Source organism: Populus trichocarpa, chromosome 6 (assembly GCF_000002775.5).
Source record: "Populus trichocarpa isolate Nisqually-1 chromosome 6, P.trichocarpa_v4.1, whole genome shotgun sequence".
NCBI classification, from domain to species: Eukaryota; Viridiplantae; Streptophyta; class Magnoliopsida; order Malpighiales; family Salicaceae; genus Populus; species Populus trichocarpa.
This window is the reverse complement of record NC_037290.2, coordinates 7,763,213-7,789,589: the sequence shown is the minus strand read 5'-3', so window position 1 is coordinate 7,789,589 and position 26,377 is coordinate 7,763,213. Positions and strand designations below refer to the sequence as shown.

At 30.7% G+C, this 26,377-nt stretch overlaps 1 protein-coding gene across 1 annotated transcript; it reads left to right on the top strand.

The window, feature by feature from the left end:
• The first annotated feature begins 18,756 nt into the window (after positions 1 to 18,756).
• On the top strand, positions 18,757 to 25,330 carry LOC7468058 (calcium-dependent protein kinase 13). The gene is made up of 7 exons (XM_024604304.2): positions 18,757 to 19,775; positions 20,414 to 20,557; positions 20,825 to 20,977; positions 21,796 to 21,911; positions 22,003 to 22,170; positions 24,405 to 24,635; positions 24,721 to 25,330. Exons 1-7 carry the CDS (start codon positions 19,151 to 19,153, stop codon positions 24,868 to 24,870), a joined length of 1,587 nt encoding a protein of 528 aa, XP_024460072.1. The 5' UTR covers positions 18,757 to 19,150; the 3' UTR covers positions 24,871 to 25,330.
• Positions 25,331 to 26,377: the final 1,047 nt, after the last annotated feature.

The following is a 26,377-nucleotide window of genomic DNA, read 5'->3' as shown; positions in this document are numbered from 1 at the left end:
GCTCTTTTGTTAAAGTTTTGTTGTTTTCAATTTTATCTTTCAATCAAAATTTATATTTTATTTTTTTCAATTTATCCCTCATTCTTTTGATTTCTTTTTCCTTTTGTTAAAGTTTTTTTCTTTTGAATTTAACCCTCCGATTTAAATTTTTATAATGCCCTCTAATTTATTTTTATTTTTATTTTTATTTTCACCCTCATTCTTTTAATTATAATTTTTTGTGTGATTGATTTTTTTCTTAATTTTATCTTTTAAGATTTGATTTGTTGGGTATTGAGTTTCGGGGTTTTTCCATTTGTCGTACTTCTTATATAATGACACGGGTCACAAGTTTTAAAAGTTGATACAGTTAGGAATCCATTTTTTTCTCATTTTCTTTTTATGATTTTATGATTTTGCATTAAAAAAAACAGATTGGTTTTGTGGTTATTTTTTTTCTTTTGATATATCCCAATCTTATAGCTTAAGCCATGAATTTTGCATGTCTTTTTAAAATAAAGAGATTTGTTTTGTATTTAATTTTTGAATTTTTCTTTAATTTTATATAGATAAACTTTGTTTTATAAAAAATATACAGATGATTGATTTGATCGAACAAAACGGGTGCATGTGCTCACAACTGCGGGCTGGGCTGATTTCCATACATCACGTGATGGAGGTCTCCAATTCCTCTCCATTAAAATCAGAACAATTTTCCTCTAGATTCAAGAACACAAAGGGTGTTTCCAGAAGTGCAAGCAAGATCCTTCCCTTTCGACCTTTGTCTTGCTCGAAATTCCCTTTCAACGTGTTTTTCGAAACTACGAAGCTTTCTGGTTCATCGTGGATGTATATTTATGGTACTTCAAAGAAAGGAACACATGTTTCCAACTTCGATGTTAATCCATAATACTGATGGTAAGAAAAATATAATTCCATTGGAAAGGAAAATACGAAAAACAACAAATTTCAGAGGACATCTTTTTAAGGTTACATGTTTCAGAAAACAACGCCATTGATTTCAGATGTATGATTACGTAAAACAGAAGTCTAATTCATTATATCTATCTTTGCATGGTATTTTGATGCATCGAGTCTGCCCAGCTCTTAATTTAGCATCTTTTTTTTTTTTACCAACATATTACTCTTATTTATTTTTATATTTCAAAAATATTTTAAAAAAAATTAAATAAAAAATTTACTCCAAATTGATTTTTGGTGTTTTTAAATTGTACTAATATCAAAATTAATTTTTAAAAAACAATAAAAAATATTTTTTAAAACAAAAAAACATACTAATATCAAAATTAATTTTTAAAAAACAAAAAAAAATATTTTTTAAAACAAAAAAATACTTTAAAAATCAACCACTACACTGTTTATAAAACCATGGAGATTTTTGCTTCTTTTTCCCACTTCTAATCTATTAAGTAATGATTAAATGACAAAGTTGTATAGCTGCTATACGACATCTTTATATAGGTACGTCACTCGTGCCCTGCCTTGCATATATCCCACATTAGTGGGTTACTAGAATTGAAGTCCGCAATATGCCGACGGGCAAATGTCGAAGTTATTTTTTATTTAATTTCGCAGTAATTAAAATAAATCTTCAAAATTCTAAAAAGAAAATGTATTTTTTAAATCAAAGTTCCATTCTTTATTTATACATTTTTGTTTATGTTAATGAAAAAAAAATTATTAATAGCGTCGGTTTTTAACCCAAGGTTATTAAAATAATTATTCACAAAAATATTAGTAATTTAAATTAATGAGGAAAAAAAATATTTTTTTTTGAAAATAATCTCATTTTATGATTATTATTTTTTACAACAACATGTCTTTTTTATTAGTAGCATATTTTTTTAAAAGAAAAACTTATTATAATCTCAAAAGCAAAAGCAAAGTTTCAAATAAAAATAAAAAAATCAATTCTTCATAATTTTTATATAGCTATATGAAAAAATAAAAATAAAATTTTGTGAAATAGTAAAACCATTACCATTAAATTCCTTTCTTTAAGACGAATTTATTGACAAATTAAGATTAATATATTTTTTATGAATAGAATATCATCCATCAGATTATTTTTCTCTTCTTTCTCTTTTTCAATGATGTTTTCTCTTTTTTAGAATCTAAAAACTAAAACACAATGAAAATAAAGTTTGATGACCGAAAAGTAAAAATATAAAACTAAAGAGACCAAATATGAAATTTTTTATAAAAAATTGAGGGACCAAAACAATTGTTTTCCGAAAGAAAGTGTTTTATTGTTCAATGTACAGAGTAATAATGAAGTACTTGAATTGGATAAATAGAAAGTTCAGGGACTATCTGCACCGCATAGGGCTTAATTTTGGACTTATTGTGATACAACGAGAATGTCGCACATTTAAAGAGATAAGATTGTGATGCTATGTATCCCACATCGGTGGGTTATGGGTTATGGGTTATGGAGAATTTGAATTAGAAAAGGGAATGGCCAAAGAAATTGTGTGTAGTAATAATGTCCTTTTGAGCAGCGAGGATTAAAAAAATCCAAGTTAACATGGCATATGGAGGCTCATAGACAATTTAATAGCACACCAGGCCCCTCTCTCTAGGCTTGGGGCATGACATGACAACTCCATTACAAACTCTCTCAATTATTTATTAATTATCCAATTTACCTTTTATTATATATATAAAAAAAAAAACAAGAAGAAGCAAACATAGATCTCATGGCTTCCATTTCATTTAGAAAGTGTTTGGTTATCTTTTGAGAAACTTAGAATAAGGTTTAGACAAAGAAAATTATTTTTTGACTTAAATAAAAATACAAAAAAAGATTATAAAAAAATTAAAAATTAAAAATTAAAAATTAAATTGGTACAATACTTCATTTTTTATATATATATAATCTTTCTACCTAAACGTGACCTCTTCTTTAGTAACCCTTTTTTTATATATATATTTTATAATAATAAGATTCACTTTAAATGAATTTATTATAATAATATTTAAAAAATTATCTGATTATGTCATAGTTTTAAAATAATATTAGAGTTTTTAAAAATAATATTAATAATTTCTGTCTTAATAATTACATATGTTTATTTAAAAAAATCATGAACATTTAATGCAAAACAAAATATCTTTTTGTTATTTTTTTATTGTAATTTCTTGTATGATTTTTCTCATATTTACTATTCATATATATTTGTATACACTTGAGTAGAAATTATTGATTTATGATTTTTATATTGATATTTTTTTTAAGATTATGATAAGTTTTTAAATTAGAAAAATAATAATTGTGAAAAAAAACAAGTAACACATGAATAAAAAAGAGAGTTTTGATTAAAAAGATACATCCTTTTCTTTTTATTTCAAATAATTTTTTTTGAATTTGTATTTTAATTACCTTTATTTTTTCGTTTATTCATACTACTAATAAAAAAAAGAATATTTATTTTAATATCATATAATTAAATAAAAAATTGACAAGTTAATCCTGTCACAAGGTCAAATATTTACATGTTCATCCATCATTTGCTTTTAATAATAAAAATCAACTTTTCAATTTAGAGTTTGGTCAGCGTAAATAATTTTTTCTATAATTTATTAGTTCATATATATTTTTAATTTATTTATAATATACATCATCTTTCTAGTTCTCAATTAGATATTTTCATGATAAAGAAAATAGATGGTTTTGCATTATAGTTACTCAACATTATTTTCACAACATTCCTAAAGAAATTTTAGGCATTGAACTCAAGAAAACAGGATAATTTTTTTTTTAAAAAAAAACTCTTAAAATGGTCTTACAATTCAAATCATACAATCATTATGATTTATTACTCTTGAATCTTTACCGAAATCTCAATAGAGTTTTTTTTGTTTAAGTCACTAATCCATTCTTCTCTTCTCTTAATAACCTACATAAAAATTAACGGGGATTACAAATCTCATCCACAAAAAAAATCATAATTAAATATTGATCTCAGGTTTCTTAATCAAACAATCATCATATCAGACAAATATATAATTTAAGTGTTCATTAGAACATATCAAACTAACACATCTAACTTTACATTAACAATTACTTACACAACTAAGAATCTAGATTGTCCAAATTCTACTTATATTATCTAGTTAATTACACAAGATTCTAAAACACAACTCCATCTATTACAACTATTTTGGTACAATAATTGTCTATTTGCTACCCATTTGATAAGTTCAATCAACAACATATATATATATATATATATATATATATATATATATATATATATATATATATAAACCTTTAAAACATAGATTCAATACAAAATAAGTTTGTCAGAAATCAAAACTTTTACATAATATGACTCCTTGGTCAACCACTTAATAATTCATATTTATCATGCAATAAGCAACACATATGCTACCAAGTACACTTATCAGCCACGTTTCTTCTACCTTCTACAATTCTTAAACCTTATTTTTCATTCCTTAAATTATTTTATTATCGTCGACTTATCGGCTAACATTAATCTATACTTTTCTTTAGTGTAGTCCATTCTTCTTATCAAAATAACCAAACATTGCATCTTATTGAAGGATCCATCCAAGATATTTTCTCTATCAATCATCACCCCAAGGTTCATGTAATGCATATACCTCTCCACATGATTATCTCTACATTATATGCTTGAAACAAGGTGAATCCATTTTTAGTGCTTTTGTCCAATACACTCTTTAGAAAAACAGATTCTACACCTTGCATTATCCTGTAATATCTCTCTGTACTCATTAATATTGCTTTTATCTATTCATATACACTAATCATTCAACAATCACTTTTTTTATATTTTAATTCCTAATCAATTTTATGTCTACCATCCTTTCATAATAATATTTCCTATATAACTACTCATACATTTATATGTATATAGTTACTCCAACCTTGGAGTTCACACTTTATCTCATCCGTTGTCACGACAACCTTTTGTTCTTTTTTATTCGTAATTACCTTACCAATCTACTATCTATGACTTATAGACTAATATATTAGCTATCCCATTATATTTGTAAATCAACTCGATAATCATCATTGGTTTCTCATTCAACCCTTCAAAGCCTCTCGAAATTACATTCCCTATCTCACTCTCTAAGATAGCTCCAAAACACCTTACTTCCCAACAAAACAGCTTCATAAGATATTATACAAGGTTGTCAAACACAACCTTTATATACTTTTTGCAACCCTCATACATGTTTCACTAAACTATCAAACAACCACTAGATATACCTCATCATATTGTCAAGCAGCCCTACCTTGCACCATACAAAGATGTCCAAACAATCATCATCATACCTTATTATACTTGTCAGAAATACCCATCATTTACTCATGATCACGCTGCCGAAGTAGCCATCACTTGCACATAATCATGCTATCATAATAGCCATTTTTGGCATCATCATTAGACTACATATCCATGTAATGCCCTAGATCATACCTAATCTTCTAATATATCATTCTCACACAACTTCATTTCCTTTTATTCTTCTTTCTAGGAATCGAACATATCTTTTCAGGAAACATTCAAGTTTTTGACTCTTAAATCCACTACTACTATGTGCAATCAATCATCCATCCTCAATATCAGAATACCTGATACTATTAGTCATCAACCTTCTAGTTTACTAACTAATTAAATCCTGGTATCAATATCGACTAACACCATCAATCCCTTATCGAACTTATCATGCTTTTCCTTTTTTCCTTTTTTTTTTCTTTTTATAAGTTATTCCACGAGCCTCTATTTCCATTCTCTTTCATTGACAATCTAACCTTTAACCTTCAACTTTCATCCTCATTGATTTATCCATACGTCAGCTATCATTCACGAATGTTAATCAATCTATCAAATCCTTATGGCTGCCAACAATTCAATCATCCCACATAAATGCCAATCAATTTGGAAAACCCTTATGGTTGCTAACAATCCAATCATCCCTCACATATGCTAATCAATTTGGCCATCCCACACGGATGCCTATCATTATAGCGAACCATTATAGTTGCCAACAATTCAGCCATCCCACAAGGATGCCAAACAATCTGGTGAACCCTTACGGTTTCTAATAATCCAATCATCCCTCATAAATGCTAATCAATTTGACCATCCCAAACAAGTGCCAGTCATTTTGGCGAACTGTTATAGTTGCTAATAATCCGGCCATCTCATACAGATGTCAATCAATCCAACAAACCTTAATAGTTGCCAAAAATATTGTCATCCCATATGGATAACAGTCAATCCAGTGAACCTTTAAAAATGCTACAACTTAGGAGACTCCAAGAAAAATTTCAGATCAACCCGACTATTGTATTGAGCGTGCTACAATTGAGTGTAAAACTAGCGAGTTCGTGATTTTTTTTCTCAAAACTCCGAATTTTCTTGTTCAATCATCACATAAATCATATCAACTATTTTAATGAGTCTTCAAGATCATTTTATTATCTCAAATATATTTATTTTTTTACCATTTATTTCATATATGGACTTAATATCATTTCATGGTAACATTACCGATCTTTAACTGATACTTACACCATCACTATTTTCTTTTCTTTTCTACTATCCTTTCTTATAGTTTATTTCTTATTACCTCACTAATTTATTGGGATAGTTTCTTGTTTTTCCTTATTCTTTTATCTATCAAAACTCATTATTGGTTTCGCTAACATTATGAATTTTGAACCCAAAATTCGTAACTCTCTTTTCAGCCTCATCAATATCGTTAAATGTTACATATTTAATTATTTCTCTTATTTTCCCTTTATCTTTTCATCCCAGGTTCATTAGAGAAACTAAATTTGTTTTGTATTTAAATTTAATATTAATAATCATTGATATTGTACAGATACTCAAATCCTATTAACAAAATATAAAAGCGCTCAACGTTTCACTATAGAGATAAATACAAAACAATGTGGATTGGAATAGTGTAATGATGATTTTTTCCTTTTCAAACAAAATTATTGGACTGACTATTAAATTAATACAGTCTTTTTCTTAGTGTCCATTGGTCATTATCAAATTAATCGCGTACAAGTTGGTCTTTTCATATTTTTAATGCATAGTAAAATGACTAAATTATCTTTAAAAGAAAAATTTATTTAACTCGCAGCTAGGGGCTTTCCTAGATTGTCACTTTCTAAAACATACAAAAATGACTATATTATCCTTAAAAGTAAAAATAAATAACTTGCATCCAGGGGATTTTTTGTTTATTTCATCTTGATTTTTTAGTTATAATCAAGTTGACTAAAAGAAATTTGATATTTTAATAAATATAAAATATTATTTAAAAATCAATAGTGATTGGCATGTGCAACGCGCACGCCAATAAAAAGGATACTCTCACGTTTTTTGGGTAGTTGGTGAGGCATTTTCTGGCATCAAAACACCACCTTCTACAACTGTGTTGGGAGCATCTCGACGTTCTCTTCCAATTGATCAGGCGTGTGCACACGACGAACCAACAATTAGGCATCGGTGAACTTTGTTCTTTTCCTCCCTATTTTCTCTCTAATTGCCTCAGGTTTCACACATGCTCTTTTAAAAATTAAATTTGTTATGTCAATTTGTATTTGAATTAATTTTGGTCCTTATTCTTTTGATTGCTATTTGTTTTGCTTTTAATGTTTTTTGAAGTTGATTTTGTTTTTCAATTTCACCTCTCAACATATGATTTTTTTTTCAATTTGGTTCACATTCTTTGGATTACTATTTCTTTTATTATTTTCTTAATTTATTTTATTTTCAATTTTATCCTTCACTATTTTATTTCATTTATTTTTTTATATTAGATTTTATCTGCATTCTTTTAATTGCTATTTGTTTTTTTAATCCTTTTCATGATTGATTTTTTTCAATTTCATCCCTCGATATTTGGATGAATAAGAATTTTGCTTCTTGATTTTTTCATGTTTTTTCTTTTATGGGGTAATCTTGGTCTCATGACCTAGGTCATGGGTTTCAAAGATTAGTTCGATTTGACTTTGAATTTTTTTTTTGTCCTTTTAAAAAAAAGTGATTCGTGTTTAATTTCATTCCTTGACATTAGGTTATTGAACCTTAAGTTTTATAAATTTATTTGCTTTCCTTTCAATGGGGTTATATCGATCTAATATCTCTAGTAGCAAGTTAGTCGAGTTAACCCAAGTTGTTTCGAGTCTTTTCTTTCGATGTTTTTTTAATTGATTTTTTTTAGTTTTGCCTTTCATAATTTGGTTTGCTTGAGAGTTGATCTCCATTATTTTATTCAATCCTTTTTGTACTGAGTTATCTTAGTCTCATGATCGGGCTGTGAACTTGGCATGCTGACTCGAGTCAGGTTTTGTTTTCCTTTTTTAAAATAGACTTTTTTTTTTCAGATTGTTCTTCAACGTTTGATTTGTGAGTAAGGGAGCTTCAGATTTTTTTTATTTTTCTCTTTATGAAATTATCTCATTCTTATTCAATTTTTATTTTATTATCAAATAAGATCATTGAGATTTTTAAAAAATCTATAGAGGATATCTTTCATAATATTGACAATCATTTGTTTTTTTAATTAGTCATTATTGTTTTTTTGTTTGGTTTTTTTATTGGTGCTTGCTTTATATATATTAAACGAGATTATTGAACCTATTTTAATCAAGGATCTAGATTTTAAAATTTTCTTACTCCTTTAAAAATATTATTATCACATGAACATCTTTTTTTTATATTAGTGAAAATTTAACTCAGTCCACAACATAAGGGCCATCTATCTAGTATATTATAAATTTGTTTTACTAAGAATACTATACATAATTATTTTAAAAAAAAATTAAAAAAAATTTAACTCAGTCCACAACATAAGGGCCATCTATCTAGTATATTATAAATTTGTTTTACTAAGAATACTATACGTAATTATTTTAAAAAATTCACTAAAAAAATTCTACAGAATAATGATCATTTGATTTCAAAGAACTTAATGAGGTGAGCAAACTCATGCAAGGTAAGATTTTTGCCATGCCAGTTGCCCTTCAAAGAGGGCGAAATCAGTGGCCCAGTGGGAAGCTGGAAGCTGGAACTACAAGGGTCTGTCTCTGATCTTCTTCCTTTCAAACTAATGTTTTATAATAATAGTAATAATAACTACTGATGTTTGTTACTTAGGTGAAAAACACGCATAAAGTTCCCTGCAAGGGTCCGTCCTTGCTTTTGTTTTATGATTAGCAGCCAACTAGCCCTCTGTATATGAAGTTGTACACTGGACAGCACAGGCCATCTGTACCAGTATTCTGCAAAAATGAATATGATAATCACAGATAAACCTTGATGTCGAAGTGAAGGATTGATGATGATGATGATGATGATGATGATGATGATGGTTAGGTTTCTGTGTATGCGTTTCATCCTAAAGAATTTTCATTAATTGTGTTATATAAAACTCAATTTCTGAACACTTTTAACTACTTGTTTGGTAAATTTTCGGCTGCGATTTCAATGTTTGTGAGTTGGAAAATGATGTAATTTAGGTAAACATCTAGCATCTATTCACTAACTAGTGGTGAATTTTCTGCTAAAATATCAATTTTGTGAGTTGGGAAATAATGTCTGTCCAATTCAAGGAAATGCGTGGATTGTATGGGACAGTCCATCAAGTGCAAGTTTAAGTGTTAATTTAAATTTAAATCGTTGATGATAGAGGGTGTTTTGAAATGCAGTAAGGTCGTGTTTTAAAATGTTTTTTATTTAAAAATATATTAAAATAATATATATTTTTTAAAAAATTATTTTTAACATCAACTCATCAAAATAATTTAAAAATATAAAAAAATTAAAAAAAATTAAATTTTCATGAAATATCATTTGAAATACAATTTCAAATAATATCTAAAATACCAAGACACATTATACATGGGTGTTGCAACGCAATTCCAAATAATACCTAAAATAGTAAGACACATTGTACATGGATGCTTGCGGTTCGTTATGGGCTAGATTGTTTTTTTTTTTAAAAAAAGAAAAAGTAAGAGAAAGTGGATTTATAGGGAAAAAAACCCTCAAACCATGAATTGAAAAGCTAATGGGTATATTTCATAAAATAAATCGATAACTATATGTCACAACAAATATATAAAAAGCTTTAACACTAATTGAAAATTAAGTTAGGAAGTTCAGAGGAAAATATATACTAAAATATTTGATCTGTGATGTAAATAGCTTTTTAATTTTTTTAACTACACAATAATAAAATTATTATTTTTTATAAAAAGGTATTAATTTAAACCAAATTAAAAAAAAATTAATTTTGTTGTGTAGCCCTTCCTTTCCTTATTAATATATTTTTCTTAGGAATGATTTTTTTTTTGGCTTGGATTCTTAATTTGATAAAAATTGAAAGCAAATAGAAAATATATATTAAAAAAACAAGATAATTTGGAAAAGGTAAAAAAAAAGAGTATCCCACCAATTTTGTTTTTGTTTTTAAAGAACACTTTAATAATTTCAATGCAAGTTTATGAAAAAAATATATTTAAGAACATCACACCACCCAAGCATTGTCACCTTTTTTGAAGGCATGTGAAGGAAAAACATCAAATAAATTTTAAGAAAACAAGCTAAAATTCATGAAGGGCTGCAAGCATGTTGTCCCATAAAAATACAAAGTAAAAAGTGAATGGTATATAATAAAAATAAGAATATTATAAATATATTTAAAAATCATTTGATTTTAATGAATCTAAATTAAATTAAAAAGGAAAGAAATTGAAGGCCTTTACAAGCATATTATAGACTTTTAGGCTTGACCCCTAAAAAGAAAATCCAACTACACAAGCTTTCTCGCACAAGCGACCATTAAATTATTATAGGGATTTATTCTTGACATCGTGAAAACTCTGCATCAAGTCATTTGAAACAAATCATTACGTCCAACCCTAAATAAACTTAATGCGAAAAAATTAAATTGAAAAAAAACAAAAACGTTAAGTGACCAAAAAAAATTTAAAGGACAAAAAAAATATTATGGGCAACTCCAATCCACAGTGTATTGTTTCTTCCTTCTATGTTGTATTTTCATTGTTTTTTTTAATAATTATCTCACCTTGCATTATCCCATGAGCTTATGATCTAAAACACCATTCCATGATTCATTGAACGTAAACTCTGCAAAACCGAGCTATAATTTTTGCTAAGAATAACAATTAAAAGAATAAGGATTAAATTTGACATTAAAAAATTATAGTCCACTTTGCTATTTTGGATAGAAAAAGACATGAAAATCAAGGAGAGAAGAGAGGAGAAGAAAAAAAAAAGAGAACAAGCCAACAAAGCCACACCATAACTCCTTTGTCAACACTCACCTCCAAAAAATAAAGCCATTGTCGAGATGATTTCAAAGCCCAAAAGAATGTTGTTTTCTGTTCTCAAATAAATTCGTACGCTCTCCTTAATGCTACAGCTTTCCTCACATGCTGGAATTGTTTCCTACCTATTCAATTTAGTCCCTGGCCTGGCAAAAATTAGGGTTGAATATTTGTTTTAGTTTCAAATTTGGTCCATGAAACTTCAATTATCTTAGATCAATAAAATTGAATTTTATTTTTTCAAACGAGCAATAACCGAGCGCCAAAAATTTTTCTCGACACTACGAGATCCCCATATCTAGATAACCAAAATAAATCATCAGGTCCAATCCCAAATAAACTTAATGTGAAAGATCAAATAAAAAAAAAGCCAAGTGATAAAAAAAATAATCAGAGGACCAAAAAAATAGGCTGGATATTTTCCCTTTATTGTTCATTTTAGTTCGATATGGCAAAAAAAAAAGAGCTAAACATTTGTTCTAATTTTGAATTTGGTCTCTAAAGCTTCAATTGTTTTAAATCAATAAAATATTATTTTATTTTTCTAAATAAAGCATCAATCAAGCGACATAATTTTTTTTTTACCACCACGATATTCATATCTAGGCAATTGGAACAAAACATGAAACTCAATTTTAATTCAACTCGATGAGAAATAATAAAATTAAAAAAAAAAGTGGAGTGATGAAAAAACAAAGAATAACAAAAAAAAGAGAAATCATTGTGTAGTATTATTAGAATCCTATATACACAGTAAAATAAGAAGAGATTTAGTTCTTTGTTTTTAAATTTAAATTTTACTGTATATATATAACACTGAGTTTACATGTGAGCTTAATTGGACCCAGGAATCCAAATGAGAAGTCACAGACCCAAAATTGGTGTGGCTTGCCCACACAAACAGCCTTCCAATCAAGAAGAAAGCCGGTTGTTAGAGGGTCAAATGAGCCCCACATTTATTGAAGTATCTTTGTAAACTAATCAATCACCAAGGATACAGACACACAGGTCAAATGTTTGCAAATAATAGAGACAACAAGAGGCATCTTCTCTTCTTAATTCTCGCAAATTCTCCTCGTCTTTTCTTTTTTTGTTCTTTTTGCATTTCGATCCTTTTTTCCAATTAAATTTCACTTATTTCCTAGAAATTCACTTATGTGATATCCACCCACATCATTGACATCTCTTGTTTTTGCGTCCCTGATCATTAGCTTGTCAATTTTGAGCTAGCATCATTGATTAGGTTAACTCCTCTTGACACGTGTTCATGACAAGTCCACGATATAGAATTTGAAGAAGTTATGTATTAGTTTTATCAATAAAGGATATATCATTGAAAAATAATAAATTTATAAATGACATATAATTTAGTTCTAGTATTATCGTAATTTTTTTAATAATTTAAGGAACCTGTGATGGATTTAGAATTAAAAAAAAACTTATTTCTTTCTTATGTTCTTGCAACGTTAATAAAAAAAATGTTATAAATTAAAGTCTAATATGAGATTTTAATCGATTTAAGTAAAAAAAGAAATCTATTGTAAGAAACTTTGATTCAATTTTTTTTTAATTAAAAACTCTTTTACTTTTTCCCTGTTAAATATTTAATGATATAAATTTTTTTTTCATTTACACGCATGTTAAGAAGGATCTATTTTTTATAGTTAATTTTTAATACACGGCATGATGTTATTGGATGACACTTAAGTGTTTTATATGATTGGAAAATATGAATGTTTGGTAAAGAGGATTTTTAATTATATTTTTATGCAAAGTACCACACAAATATTCAAAATACAAAACATATGTACCATAAGAATAAGGTAAGAGTATCTTCTTGTTATTCTTTTCATTAATGTAATGCTATGACGTAATATATTTATATTTTTTCCTAGTATCAAGGAAAGTGAAAAGCTGCTGTTATCTAACTTTCTATAATATAAATATATTACATTATAGCACTTAAGGTCTTGGCCCAGCGGTGGTAGGGAATTGTTTCCTTTCTCTGCAACCGGCTTCGAACCTCTCTGTGCATGTCTGTCATCCCCGCGGTACCTTACATGCTCACTGGGTTTGCAAGATGTTCAGTGGGCCGTGGGATTAGTCGTGGTGCGCGCAAGCTGGCCCGGACACCCACGTAAATCAAAAAAATATATATATTACATTATAAATATAGAAAGTTAGAAAACAACAGCATTTCACACGCTCGTGTGTGTGAATGTATTTTTGATATGTTTGCTTAAAAATTCATGATTAAAAGGATTAAAGACAGGGTAATAACATAATATATCCAGGCTTGGCATTCCTCCAAGCCTGGATGACATGGATTCGACTTACTTACAAACCCGACATTCTTGGGTTTAACTACACACCGAGTCCAAGTATATGTGGGGTTGATAAGGTGCCAAATCCAAATATTATTGGGTTCTAAATGCATGTGGGTCTGATAAAATACCAGACCCAACTACCTTTGGTTCGCCTATACTCTGAGTTCAAGTGTGCATCGGTCTGGCAAAGTGCTAGATCCAAACATTCTTGAATTTATTTACGCACTGAGCCTAGATACATGTGGATTTAGCAAGATGTCAGACTCGACTTCTTTGGGTATAACTACACGCTGAGCCCAAATGCATATAGATCTAGCAAGATGTGAGACCTAACTTCATTGGTTTTAGCTACGCGCTAAGTTCAATTATATGTGGGTCCGGCAAGATGTCAGACCCAACTTTCTTGGGTTGAACTCTGAGCTGAGCCCAAGTACATATAAGTCTAGCAAGGTGCTATATCTAATTTTCTTATGTTCAACTATGTACCGAGCCCAAGTACTTGTGAGTCTAGCAAGATGCCAGACCCAATTTCCTTGGGTTCAGTTACATGCTAAGGCTAAGTATTTGTGAGTATGACAAGATGTCAGATCCAAATTTCTTGGGTTTAGCTCCACACTGAGCCCAAGTGCATGTGGGTGTGGCAAGGTGCCAGACCTAACTTCTTTGGGGTCTGCAACGCGCTGAGCTCAAGTGCATATAAGTTTGACAAGGTTTCAAACTTTTTACCCTTGGGTTTAGAGTCATTCCAGATCCAAATACATATATAGTTGGTAATATTTCTTAGGCTCCATGTTGGGTCACGAAAATTTGCGTGTTTATTTTTATGTCTTTTAACATAAAATGTTAAAAGTCAAGAATGATTATCTCCCTATATCCCTAGGTGCACAAAAATCTTCTAAGAACTGATCATATTTCCATCAAAATTAATATTGTGTAAGAGATATCCATTCATCATTAATATTGTGTTAGAGATATTTATTTGCATTAATACTATTAGGAGGAAATGACGTTTCAACTTCTCTATTCAAGCAACATAACAAAGTTCAGAGGCTATATATATATATATATATATATATATATATATATATATATATATATATATATATAGCATTTGAACGATCTAGGTAAAAGGTTCATATTTTTCCTATTCTATATTTATACTCTTGTTTTACAAAGCATTTATCATACATAATTACAAACAAACACTTTTGTTTTAAATAATTTAAAGTTCATTATCTTATTTATTATAATATTTATTCAAAGTCATTGACTTTATCATTGGAGGAACTCTAAATCCCACTTTAAAAGATTGTTTTGCATGTATTGGGTCTTCCATCACTAATCATCAACTTCTTGAACTCTAGAGAAGGAAACATTAACATGAACGTGTGATCATCTTCTATCCAAACACTTTTAAAAAAACTCTCATTCCTAAGCATATTGGATTTTATAACATCATCAATTGACACCATTTTATGAGAAATTGATCAAAAAGCCATCAACTGTTCTTTCAAAACTGGTTTTTGACATCCTTAATCACTATTAATGGTAGACAATTAAGAAAACCCGAAGATAGGACGTGTCACAGACCTCCATGCAGTTGTTAGCGCGTCTACTTCATCAAAGTTTCATAACTCATTAATCAAGAGCAAGACCTTACCCAAGCCATCTTTGCATCAGAGAGACAACATTAGGCCTTGCCACCCCAGTAAGCCCTAGCACATGAGGTAGCTTTCTTAGTCTAAACCTCTCAACCACAAGCAATCCCTTTTGTCATGAGATAATTGTATTATCTAGAGGAAGTTGGACAAAATAACTTGGAAAGTTTTCCACCTCGATGATCTCCTAGTCCCTCTAGAGATCGTTCTCGTAGACATGAAGCTCTCCCAATAAGCAGTCACTCTAGACGTGATCCTTCTGACCACTGTGGGATCAAAGTTAGCTATTAATCTTATCGTTTCATGCCATAATCATCCAGCTCCCAAGAGCTTGTTCGACAAAGGTCGAGCCAAAGTATAGTTGATAGATAAATTCAAAATAAAATCTAAAATCCTCATGAGATATAGGGACCGCCTTCCTCCAATAATGGTTGCACGTGAGCTACACGCGCCACCATGGCTATTTTTATAATTTTTGGTGAAATTCAAGGTTATTTTAGTCTTTTCCCCATATAATGACACTCAGGTAATTTTTGGGACTTTTAGGAGTATTTTACGTCTTTTTATACATGTATTTATAATTTTTTTTTTTTGTATTTTGTAAAATACTTGAGATAAATATAAAAAAGAATGACGATGCGGGTCCAACACCTAAGTTATCCCGTCATCATGCAAGTGTCTAAAGCCTAATTCTCAAATATAGGTTATGCTTATTTTTTAACTATTCCAACATAATCTTTTTTTTTAGGAATAAACGTTATTCGTCGACGCATCTCTTTCTTTTAAAAAAAAGAACCAATGTCAAAATCTAAAAAAAAAAAAAAACAAGTATGGATTATGCTCATTTTTCTTTTTGCAACTTGGACATAATTCTCCTTTTTAGGTTTAAACGTCAACATTTTGACGAGTCTACTATTTTTAGAAATTGATGCCATTTTTGACATGTCTTTTATTTTCAGGGATCGATGTTAACCCTCAAAATCAAATTGAAAATAAGCTATAATATTATAGCAATTGAATAAAATTAGAAAAAAAACACAAGTAAGGGTAACCTTTCACTTGAAATGATGTTTTAAGGGTGATGTCGACTTTCCCTTAATTATAACTAATTTAGTACCTGAATCTTTGAGATCATTGTCTAATTTAGGATTTCTAAGTTTCTCAAATTATTAAATGACGATTCCAATAAAATCTTAATTTCCCCCAAAATAACTTATTTTTCAATACCATAAAAAAATAGGTGCCTCGCGATGTCGTGTATCACAATTTATAGTAGATTCTTGATATGATTTTATCATATTAATTAATTTTTTTGCCTTCGATCAAATGTAATGTATTGAAATATTATTTTAATATTTTTTTATTAATTTTTTTTTTGAAATCATGATAAGTTTTTTATTTAAAAAACAATGCTTTTGATTAGAGAACATGCTTTATTAAAATAATAAAGAGATGCATTAGGAAAATGAAGTTTAGATCGAAGAGATACACTAGTTTCAAAATATTAAATTTTTTAATAAACCTTTATGTTAACTGTTGTTGTCGTTTATTAAAAAAAAGTGTCATTTTTTTATGAAAATTAGAGTTTTTTTTTATGATGACATTATCTATTGTTTTTATAGATAATTATATATTGGATGGATATATAGAATTTTTAAAATAATTTGATTATTAATAATGAATGAGAATAAAATATCTATTATTCAATTTTTTTTTTTATAAATTTTCTCAATTGTTCTCAAAATAATTTATGCTCTTCCATTTTGAATTCAAAGCATTATAGGTTTTTTTTAATATTTTTTTTATTTCTGATTTTCTTATTCCATAAATATGTTGCTAATAAAAAACTATTTTATTATAGAAAAGATTACATTAATTAGAAAAAAAATTCATTTCTCTTCTGTAGTTTTATTTGTTATCTTTCATTCGAATATCTATTTTTTATTATTATATAATTAAATAAAAATTAATTCTCAAAAATAAAGTTATCGAACTCAATGAGGCTTATGACATAGGTCATGAGATAAGCAGGTTAACTCAGGTTAATTCGAAATATTATCCTTTTCAATATTTGTTTTATAAAAAAACTTGATGTTGTTTTATTTTTTATATAAAAAATCAAATTAGGTTTAACTGGGTCGACCGAGTTATTAATGCACTTATTAGATTAACTGGATTAATATAAAACCTTACCTAGGCTAAATGTCAAGTTGACAATCACCATAACCAAATCAAGTTTAATAAATAATATTGTTAAAAAGTTTCTTAAAACAACACATAGGGCAACTAACTAGTGTTTGACTATTATGGACATGTTTGAGAGTGTGTTAGATGTTACGTTTTAAAATGATTTTCACTCAGAAATGTATTAAAATAATATTTTTTTATATTTATTTTTTATATTAGCATATTAAAATGATTTAAAAAATTGAATAGATTAATTTTAAATAAAAAAATTAAATTTTAAATAAATAATATTTTAGATTGAGTTAGCTAACCAGACCTTCATGGAATATATTTTGTGATCGCTATCTTTTTTTTTTTTTTTTTTGTGTGTGAGTAAGGGAGGTTATTATTATTATTATTATTATTTTTCTTAAGATATTTTTTTATCCCCTACATCATAATTAATATTGTTATTATTTTATACTGTCTCGCTTCATTAGTAGTTTACCTTTGAAGTTTCTAGCCCATAGAGTAGTAATTACGTTTACAGTAAATCATCTTTATTATTTCACCATTTATCAAACACATTAAATTAAATTAAATTAAAGAACATATAGAAAAATTAATGCAACTATTTATTAAAAAGAAGGCTGAACTTTGTTTAAGAGAAGGTTTGAAAATGTAAATTTAGAAATATATTAAAATTATTTTTGATATTAGTATATTAAAATTAAAATGATTTAAAAATATAAAAAACAAATTTAAATAAATTTATTTTTAATTCCATAAACGGCTCGTGTTTCCAAACCATACCTAAGGATCAACAAGGTTTCCCCTCTATTCTTAAAATCTAGAATTTTCAATGTTAACCTTTTAGTTTCTAAAATGTTTCTGTCACCCTTATCGTTTAAATTGCTCGGAAATCACACCCTTTTTCATCCTTTTCCTTTACATGTGAGTTGAAATTATATCTCACGGGAAGTACTCTAGGAACCAAAAGAAATCAGAAAATTAAACTCGTCAATCGGTTTCGTTAGTTAATAGTAAACTATGAACATTTTGAAAACTACAGGGATAACATCTATGTTTTTTAAACTAGAGGTATAAAATTGAAACATCTATGAATCTACAGAGATAAAAACATAGTTTACCTGAAAAGAATGGAAACATTAGAAATACACTGAAGTCGAAGGACTTTATTCCAAACTAAAATTATCCAATCTCTCACTCCTATCATTCCGTCCTGTCCAGACTCCATATAAAAAACACTTGCCGAATCCAAACAACTCACCCTTCCTTCCCTCTCTTCCCGTTTCACCGTCCCGTTCCAACCCCGATTAGCCGACAAAAGTCACAGAACCACAGTCTCCGATTAAAAAAATAAATACTATTCTATCTCTAAAAAAAATATAAATAAATAAATAAATAAAACACTCTCAAAAGACTAAAAAAACTCTACTCTAAAAAGCTATTCTCCACTCCTCTCACTCACTAACGCCACTCCTCCTCCTCCTCCTCCTCCTCCTCTCTCTAACTTTGCCTTCACACTCTCAGTAGGGTTTCACTTTCTATAATGTAGAAAAAGTGAAACCCTAATTCATTCTTTCCATCACAAGATCTAAAAAAAGTCACTATAAATGGGGAATTGTTGCAGATCTCCGGCCGCCGTAGCTAGAGAAGATGTGAAATCGAGCTTCTCCGGTCACGATCACGGAAAGAAAGACAACACAGCTAAAAAAACACCGCAACCAATCACAGTCCTCACTGGCTTCCCCAAGGAGAACATCGAAGAGCGCTATTTAGTAGATCGTGAGCTAGGTCGGGGAGAATTTGGCGTAACGTATCTGTGTATAGAGCGAGACTCGAGAGAGTTACTTGCCTGTAAGAGTATTTCGAAGAGGAAGTTGAGGACTGCTGTGGATATTGAAGATGTCAGACGAGAAGTAGCGATAATGAAGCATTTGCCGAAGAGTTCGAGTATTGTGAGCTTGAAAGAAGCTTGTGAGGATGATAATGCGGTGCATTTGGTTATGGAGTTGTGTGAAGGAGGGGAATTGTTTGATAGAATTGTTGCTAGAGGTCATTATACTGAAAGAGCCGCCGCCGCAGTGACTAGAACGATTGTTGAGGTTGTGCAGTTGTGTCATAAGCATGGTGTGATTCATAGGGATTTGAAGCCGGAGAATTTTTTGTTCGCGAGTAAGAAAGAGAATTCGCCTTTGAAAGCTATTGATTTTGGCTTGTCTATTTTCTTTAAGCCAGGTGAGAAATAACTTTATTATTAACTGATGATGGGAAAATGGAATGATAAGGGTTTATCTTAGATAGATAAGTGATTTTGTTTCCCTTTCCTTTTCTTGCGTGCGTGTGTGTAAGTAATGCATCGATGTAAGTATGTGGTTTGTTGCTACTTGCCAGGGTAATGTAGTATTAGTGAAAATGCTGGAATCTCTAGTTACTAGAGTGATAAGACTATTGGAGTATCATGCTTTGAAATGTTAGGAAATTCCTTTTAATATTCTGTTTAATAGTCTACATTTAGCATCTTAAGTTCTATGTGCGTAATTTTTTTTATGATGCCCTTTCTGAAGAACCTATTGTGGTTGCTCTAATAAGAGGATTGGGATGCTATTTTGTTCGAGCACAGTTTTATTTTAGAGTTCATGTGTAGGATGCTTACCATGTTTAGTCACGGTTAGGTTTTAGATATGAACTTGATGTTTTCTTCCTCATAATTGTCATAGATATTTTAGGTGCTTCTGGGAAGACAACTTTTATTTCAAAAAATTGTCACATGCTGGCCATATGGTGAAAATCATTGAAATTTTTATTGTTTTTGATTATTTTTATATCTAGTTACTATATTATGCTAATGTTCACTACTGCCTAATTTTTAATAGGTGAGAGGTTCTCTGAAATTGTTGGAAGTCCTTATTACATGGCTCCAGAGGTGCTCAAGCGGAACTATGGACCGGAAATTGATATATGGAGTGCAGGGGTCATTCTCTATATCTTGTTGTGCGGTGTTCCGCCATTTTGGGCTGGTAATTATACTTTTGGTTCCCACCCCTCTCTTGCATTTACTATGTTTGCTTGTGTGTGTTTGTGTGTTGTGGTGAGGGAGACTGCAGCATGAGTGCTTGCACCATATTCTAAGAATCTCCTTTCCATCATTGTATGATGGCTTTAGTGTATGTGCACAGCTATTCTTTCTTCGTTTTGTTCTGTACTCCTGCTTTTTCTTTATTTTTTTTTTGAGCTTTTCTTGAAAGGAGGGTTATTATTATTATTATTATTTTTTATGAATACAGAGTCCGAGCAAGGAGTTGCTCAGGCCATTCTTCGTGGGATTATAGATTTCAAACGGGATCCATGGCCAAATATTTCGGAAAATGCTAAGAGTTTAGTGAGGCAAATGCTGGAGCCAGACCCAAAGCTTCGATTAACTGCAAAACAAGTGTTAGGTATATTATATATATGATTTTATTTGCACAGAACCTCATCATATGAGCATGTTTTTTAGTTTTACCATCTGGGAACACTGTTTCTTTGTTCTTTTGGGTTGGTGGGTGTGGGAGCATGGGGTTGCAAATTCCATCTGATTTTGGTATGATTTTACTATTTTGGTAGATTGTTTCTTTAATTGAGATTCTACCTGGTTGTTAAGATGCATTACATCACTGAACACTCCTAGAATAGTGGAGTTAAAGATAAGAGGCAAAAGAACCTAAGGTATAAAAGAATTACAGTTCTGACCCTGTCTACAGCCCCCACAATTTATTAGATATCTTAGTTTGTTGGCAAAAATTCTGAAATTTGCAGTTCTGACCTGTTTAGGAAACTATCTTAACTCACAATTTATCTTGTTATGTGGACAAAAATGTGGGACTTGATAAATGAATCTGTAACAAGTGCTATGTTGCTTTACAGACGTGATAATGCATCATAGTTGAAGAACTACTACAATATGCAAGATATAACTGGGAATGCTACAGTTTCATCTAGCTTACCAGCCTTAAAAAATCTTGCTTGATAACTTCATCATTATCTCTCTTGCTGTATACATGGTACATTATTGCTGCTTTTAAGCCTAAAAGTTTTAGCATCTCCCTAGTTAATATTTTGCTTCAGCAAGCTGTTCATTCTGTCCAGGAAAAAGCTATGATTATCCAGTTTATCTAATGGCATTCTTCATGTATCATGATTTCAATACTTGTCGCATTTGAACAAGCATGATTAATATTTATTATCTTTCACCGAATGTTTATGTTTCTACTTATAGAGCATCCTTGGCTCCTAAATGCTAAGAAAGCTCCAAATGTTCCTCTTGGAGATGTTGTCAAGTCAAGACTTAAGCAGTTTTCAATGATGAACAGATTCAAAAGAAAAGCTCTCAGGGTTAGATTTTTATTCCTCTATAATTTTCTTATTGTTCATCTGATATTATTTTCTCCCATCCAGAAATAAATAGTTTGGTACTTTTAACTAGGTTATTGCTGATTTCTTATCCATTGAAGAAGTTGAAGATATCAAAGAAATGTTCAAGAAGATGGACACCGATAATGACGGTATTGTTTCAATTGAAGAATTGAAAACTGGACTTCGAAGTTTTGGTTCCCAGCTTGGGGAGTCTGAAGTTCAAATGCTTATTGAAGCTGTGAGTACACTTTATGCATCTCAGTTTCAAGTTTCATCAAACAGTATCTGTACTTGGCTAAAATAATCAAACAGTATCTATAGTATACCTGCTATATGTTTTCCCCTTCAACAACAGTACTGGTAGCGTGATTGCAATGGATACATCTCAGAGTTCTCTTTTCTCTTATCCGCAATGATTTTCGTATTAAGTGAGGGATGCACCTTCGACATTGGAGAAAGTATTATGCAAGTGTAGGTACGAGGCTTTGGCATTTACACATCATGAGAATACATCAAGCCTAGTTATCTGACCAGTTACTTAATTTGCCACACTTTAGCATAATCAGTTGTCCCGGAAGCAATTTTAGTTCTAATCTTTTGTTTAGGTGGTCTATCCCTGCACTTTCCAGTTGTCTTTCCTGAAACAAATAATTTACATCTTTGAGGAAATCTGAAAGTAGGATTATAGATTATATTTCTACAGTGATAACATGGACAAAATGTTGTTTAAATTTATAAACTGGATTCCAGCTTGATTTGGAAGATGAAGGTTTAGGTTCTAGCATGAAGGTTGAGGGCTCCCAAAAAGGAAAAAAAACAAGGGAAGCTGGTGGCTACTAGACCAAAATTACATTTGTATAAGAGATTGACTTTAAGCTTCTGAGTAGAATGCTCACTCTTGGAACTTAAGGGTGTAAAAATTATGGTGTTTGAACATTTCATTGCTGCTAGAAAATAGCTGGCTTAACTACAGGGATAGCCCACAGTTTAGAGCAGATTTCATCTCCACCTCGCTCTAAAACTTAACCTCTTATTCTCTCATGTTTTTTGATGCGTGACCTTTTTCAATCCTCTGCTATAAGTGCCCATGGAAATTATACTAATTTCCTTTCCTTTTTTCTCCATAAAACAAGCCAATCTTTGAAAATTTATCCGAGAAAAGCTAGGGAAAAATCTGAATTCTTTGCTGTTATCCCTCTTTAAACTGTGTACGCGCAACATCTGAGTCTTATCAAGCTAGAATTAGATACAGCCATCCTTTATCCTTTGATTCCACTAACATGCTCTCTTCCACAGTTTCATTACACTGAATATTTGATCTCAACCTATGTTTACATCCTCTCAATAATTCCGCATTTGAACTCCTTTCTTCTTCACTCCCTTGGTTTTTCTTAACCCCATCTCCATCTCCATCATCCCTTTCCCTGTGTGATGTACTATTTCAAAGTCAGTTATGGTAGCTGGCTTCAGTTTCTTATTTATCTTTTCATCAGACCGTGTTGTGGGGAATGGGTTTGAAGAGATTCTTGGGCTGGATTGGATCTGTAGGAGTTGAGAGATTGGTGAAAGTGACTGGAGCCTTGTTCTATCTTGATTTCAGACTTCTGATGGGGTTTGCCGGGGATAAAGGTGGACTATCAATTACCTTTACAAGTAGGTATATATATGTTCTGGAGGGGTTGGGAAGGCAGTTTATGGATTTTTTTTTTCTTTCTCATTTTTTCTTTTTAGCATTTCATTTGGAAAGTTGATGTATTCCATGTGAAGAAAAAGAAGACAAAAGAAAATTAACAAGCCCACCATCTCATGCTTTCTGTTAGTCAAATATGAGAAAGAACTAACACGGGAGACATCAAAACAAATGGGAAAGCTTCTGAGGTTTTATAACCACATTTTAAAGGTGAAGGTTGAAATTGAAGTCTACCTGGTTAATGAAGAATTTGAGTTTACATGTGGTTTGATGAAGAATTCAGGAGTTTTCACATGCTGCAAGTACATGCATGAATTTGTTTGTTCCTTCTTCAAAGTGTTCAATCTTTATCATTTAGGCTATTGTCAGAACAAAGCAACATTGAAAATGGTTGGGAGGATAGAAAATAGTGTAAGAATTGGGTAGATGAAGAAGAGAAAGGATGAAAGCAGTTTCTCTTTCTCGGTTCTTACTTAGTTTGGTGGACAAGATAAAAAAAATTTAGATGACAGGTACCATAGAACAATGCTCATCTAATTCTTGTTTTTCTCCCTATCCTTCGAATTTGGATGAGTTGAATTATGTTGGAATCAATGTGAGGATTGGATTCATGTATTCTTTACTCAATATGGATCCACCTAAAAATGCGTTGAGCATTGCTTCTGTCTCTAGCCTATTCTTTCTTACTTGTCCGTCCATCTTCATTCCTTTTGTTAAGCAAACATAATGTTAAGGAATGTTTTATATCCAGTTGGTTCTGAATGGATTATGTTTGCCAACAGGTAGATGCTAATGGGAAGGGTAAACTAGACTATGGGGAGTTTGTCGCTGTTTCTCTTCCTCTCCAAAGGATGGACAATGATGAGCATCTTCGCAAGGCATTCTCCTACTTCGACAAGGATGGCAATGGTTACATTTTGCCAGATGAGCTCCGGGATGCCCTGATGGAGGATGGAGCGGATGATTGTACAGATGTGGCAAATGACATCTTCCAAGAAGTAGACACTGACAAGGTGAATTGGCAATACTAAATTTAACATTATATGCTAATCTTGGCTCAGGAGATTTCAGTCTGACATCAATGTCCTATGAATGCAGGATGGAAGAATCAGCTATGACGAATTCTTTGCTATGATGAAAACTGGAACAGATTGGAGGAAAGTTTCCCGTCATTACTCTAGAGGGAGATTCAACAGTCTAAGCATGAAGCTCATGAAGGATGGTTCACTAAACCTGGGGAGTGAGTAAACATATCCACAGGGCCTATGTTTAATTTATCCTTGCAAAGAAAGTAGTGGGTCATCACCATACATCTTAGATTTGCTTTCTTTTATGTGGGGCCCTTTTGCTTGTGGGCTTACAAGGGTCATGGAGGCTGAGGACGTCTTATCTGTCTGCAAAATGTTAGTTGTGTAAAAATGATGACTGGTACCACGGTACAGGATGTATGATTCTTTCCCTTTGCTCCTCACCACTTTTAACCTTCGGTAATTGTTTCCCGTAGACAATGCGAACATTGGTGGGGTGAACTCTGTAGGGCTGTAGTATATTCTAAAAGGAAATGCGTTGTGTTCTGGGGCTCCCAACTTTTGACACCCTTTTCTTTTGCTCAAAAAACACGAGAAATTAGTGAAGTTATCTGCGAAAACTACATGTAATGCTATGAGTAGGAATAAACTTTTAGATGGGTGCATATACTTTTATTAAATTTTGTTCTCCAAAGTTATACATCAGAGCATGCCTAGCCAGCAATTGCCAGTTAGTGTTGAGTTGTTGATTGTTGTTACTAGAATTATTTACATGCAAGTAAAAATTTGTAATTGCTATATTTGAAAGATGTAACTTCGTCCGTGTGCTGTATTCTCAACTTCATGGGTGCATACTATGTTCTGAATGATTTGAGAGAAGAAACGAACGATACGGTCACGGTAGCCTATGTTCATCTTATAACCAAATCAGTCCAAACAATAGCCAGCCCAGAGCACAACCATTAGGGGTCTCAATTCCCATGGCATATTACCAAAAAAAAAAAAAAAACAAAAAAAAAAGGACGAGAGGGCAAAAGCACGACTAAGTTTCAAATTGAAAAAGAAGATTTGAAAAAAATGTATAGTAAGAGTTAGTTAAACCATATTTTAAAATTAATTACCATGCGCAAAAGGAAAGAAAGTGAAATATTCAACAGAATAAAATAGACCTTTGGAATGTAAGAAAATGTTTTAACAAGCCCACTTTGCTGCTTGTATTATATTAAAATGGTTCTCGTGATTCATGAGTATTGACACACCACGCTTCCCATGCCCAATGTGACATGACATGTTAAACACATTTGGTGTTCTTACTTTTATTTCAAGGCACAGGGTTAAAAATCGATGTCCTGGGTGGTTGAAAAAATAAATAATTATCAACATGCAATTTCATGATGATTATGATGATAAAAAATTAAATAAATAAAAAATTATAGACCAGTCTACATGTACAACCCAAATAGATTGTTGTACAACCCAAATGGATTGCTCTCCAACTTGATTTGCTCTTATTCGAACCGATGCGCAATCTGATTGGGCTAACTAGCTGGCCTACACCCCAGTTTAAGGGATTGTTCTCCGGTCCAAGCACTCGTTGCAAAACTAGGTTTTTTCCCTATCATATTGTGATCGAGTCCTTCAATTTAAATTTTCAAAATTTCATCGACTAGTACACATCATGAGTAACAACTTTTAAGAAAGTCAGTATGACACCGTATTCTTCTATG

Bases quoted from the DNA above. Each gene is read 5' to 3' on its own strand.
- LOC7468058 (XM_024604304.2), top strand. From the start codon at position 19,151: ATGGGGAATTGTTGCAGATCTCCGGCCGCCGTAGCTAGAGAAGATGTG. The intron at 21,912-22,002 runs GTTAGATTTTTA...ACTTTTAACTAG, and splicing joins TCAAAAGAAAAGCTCTCAGG to GTTATTGCTGATTTCTTATC. The intron at 24,636-24,720 runs GTGAATTGGCAA...CTATGAATGCAG, and splicing joins AAGAAGTAGACACTGACAAG to GATGGAAGAATCAGCTATGA.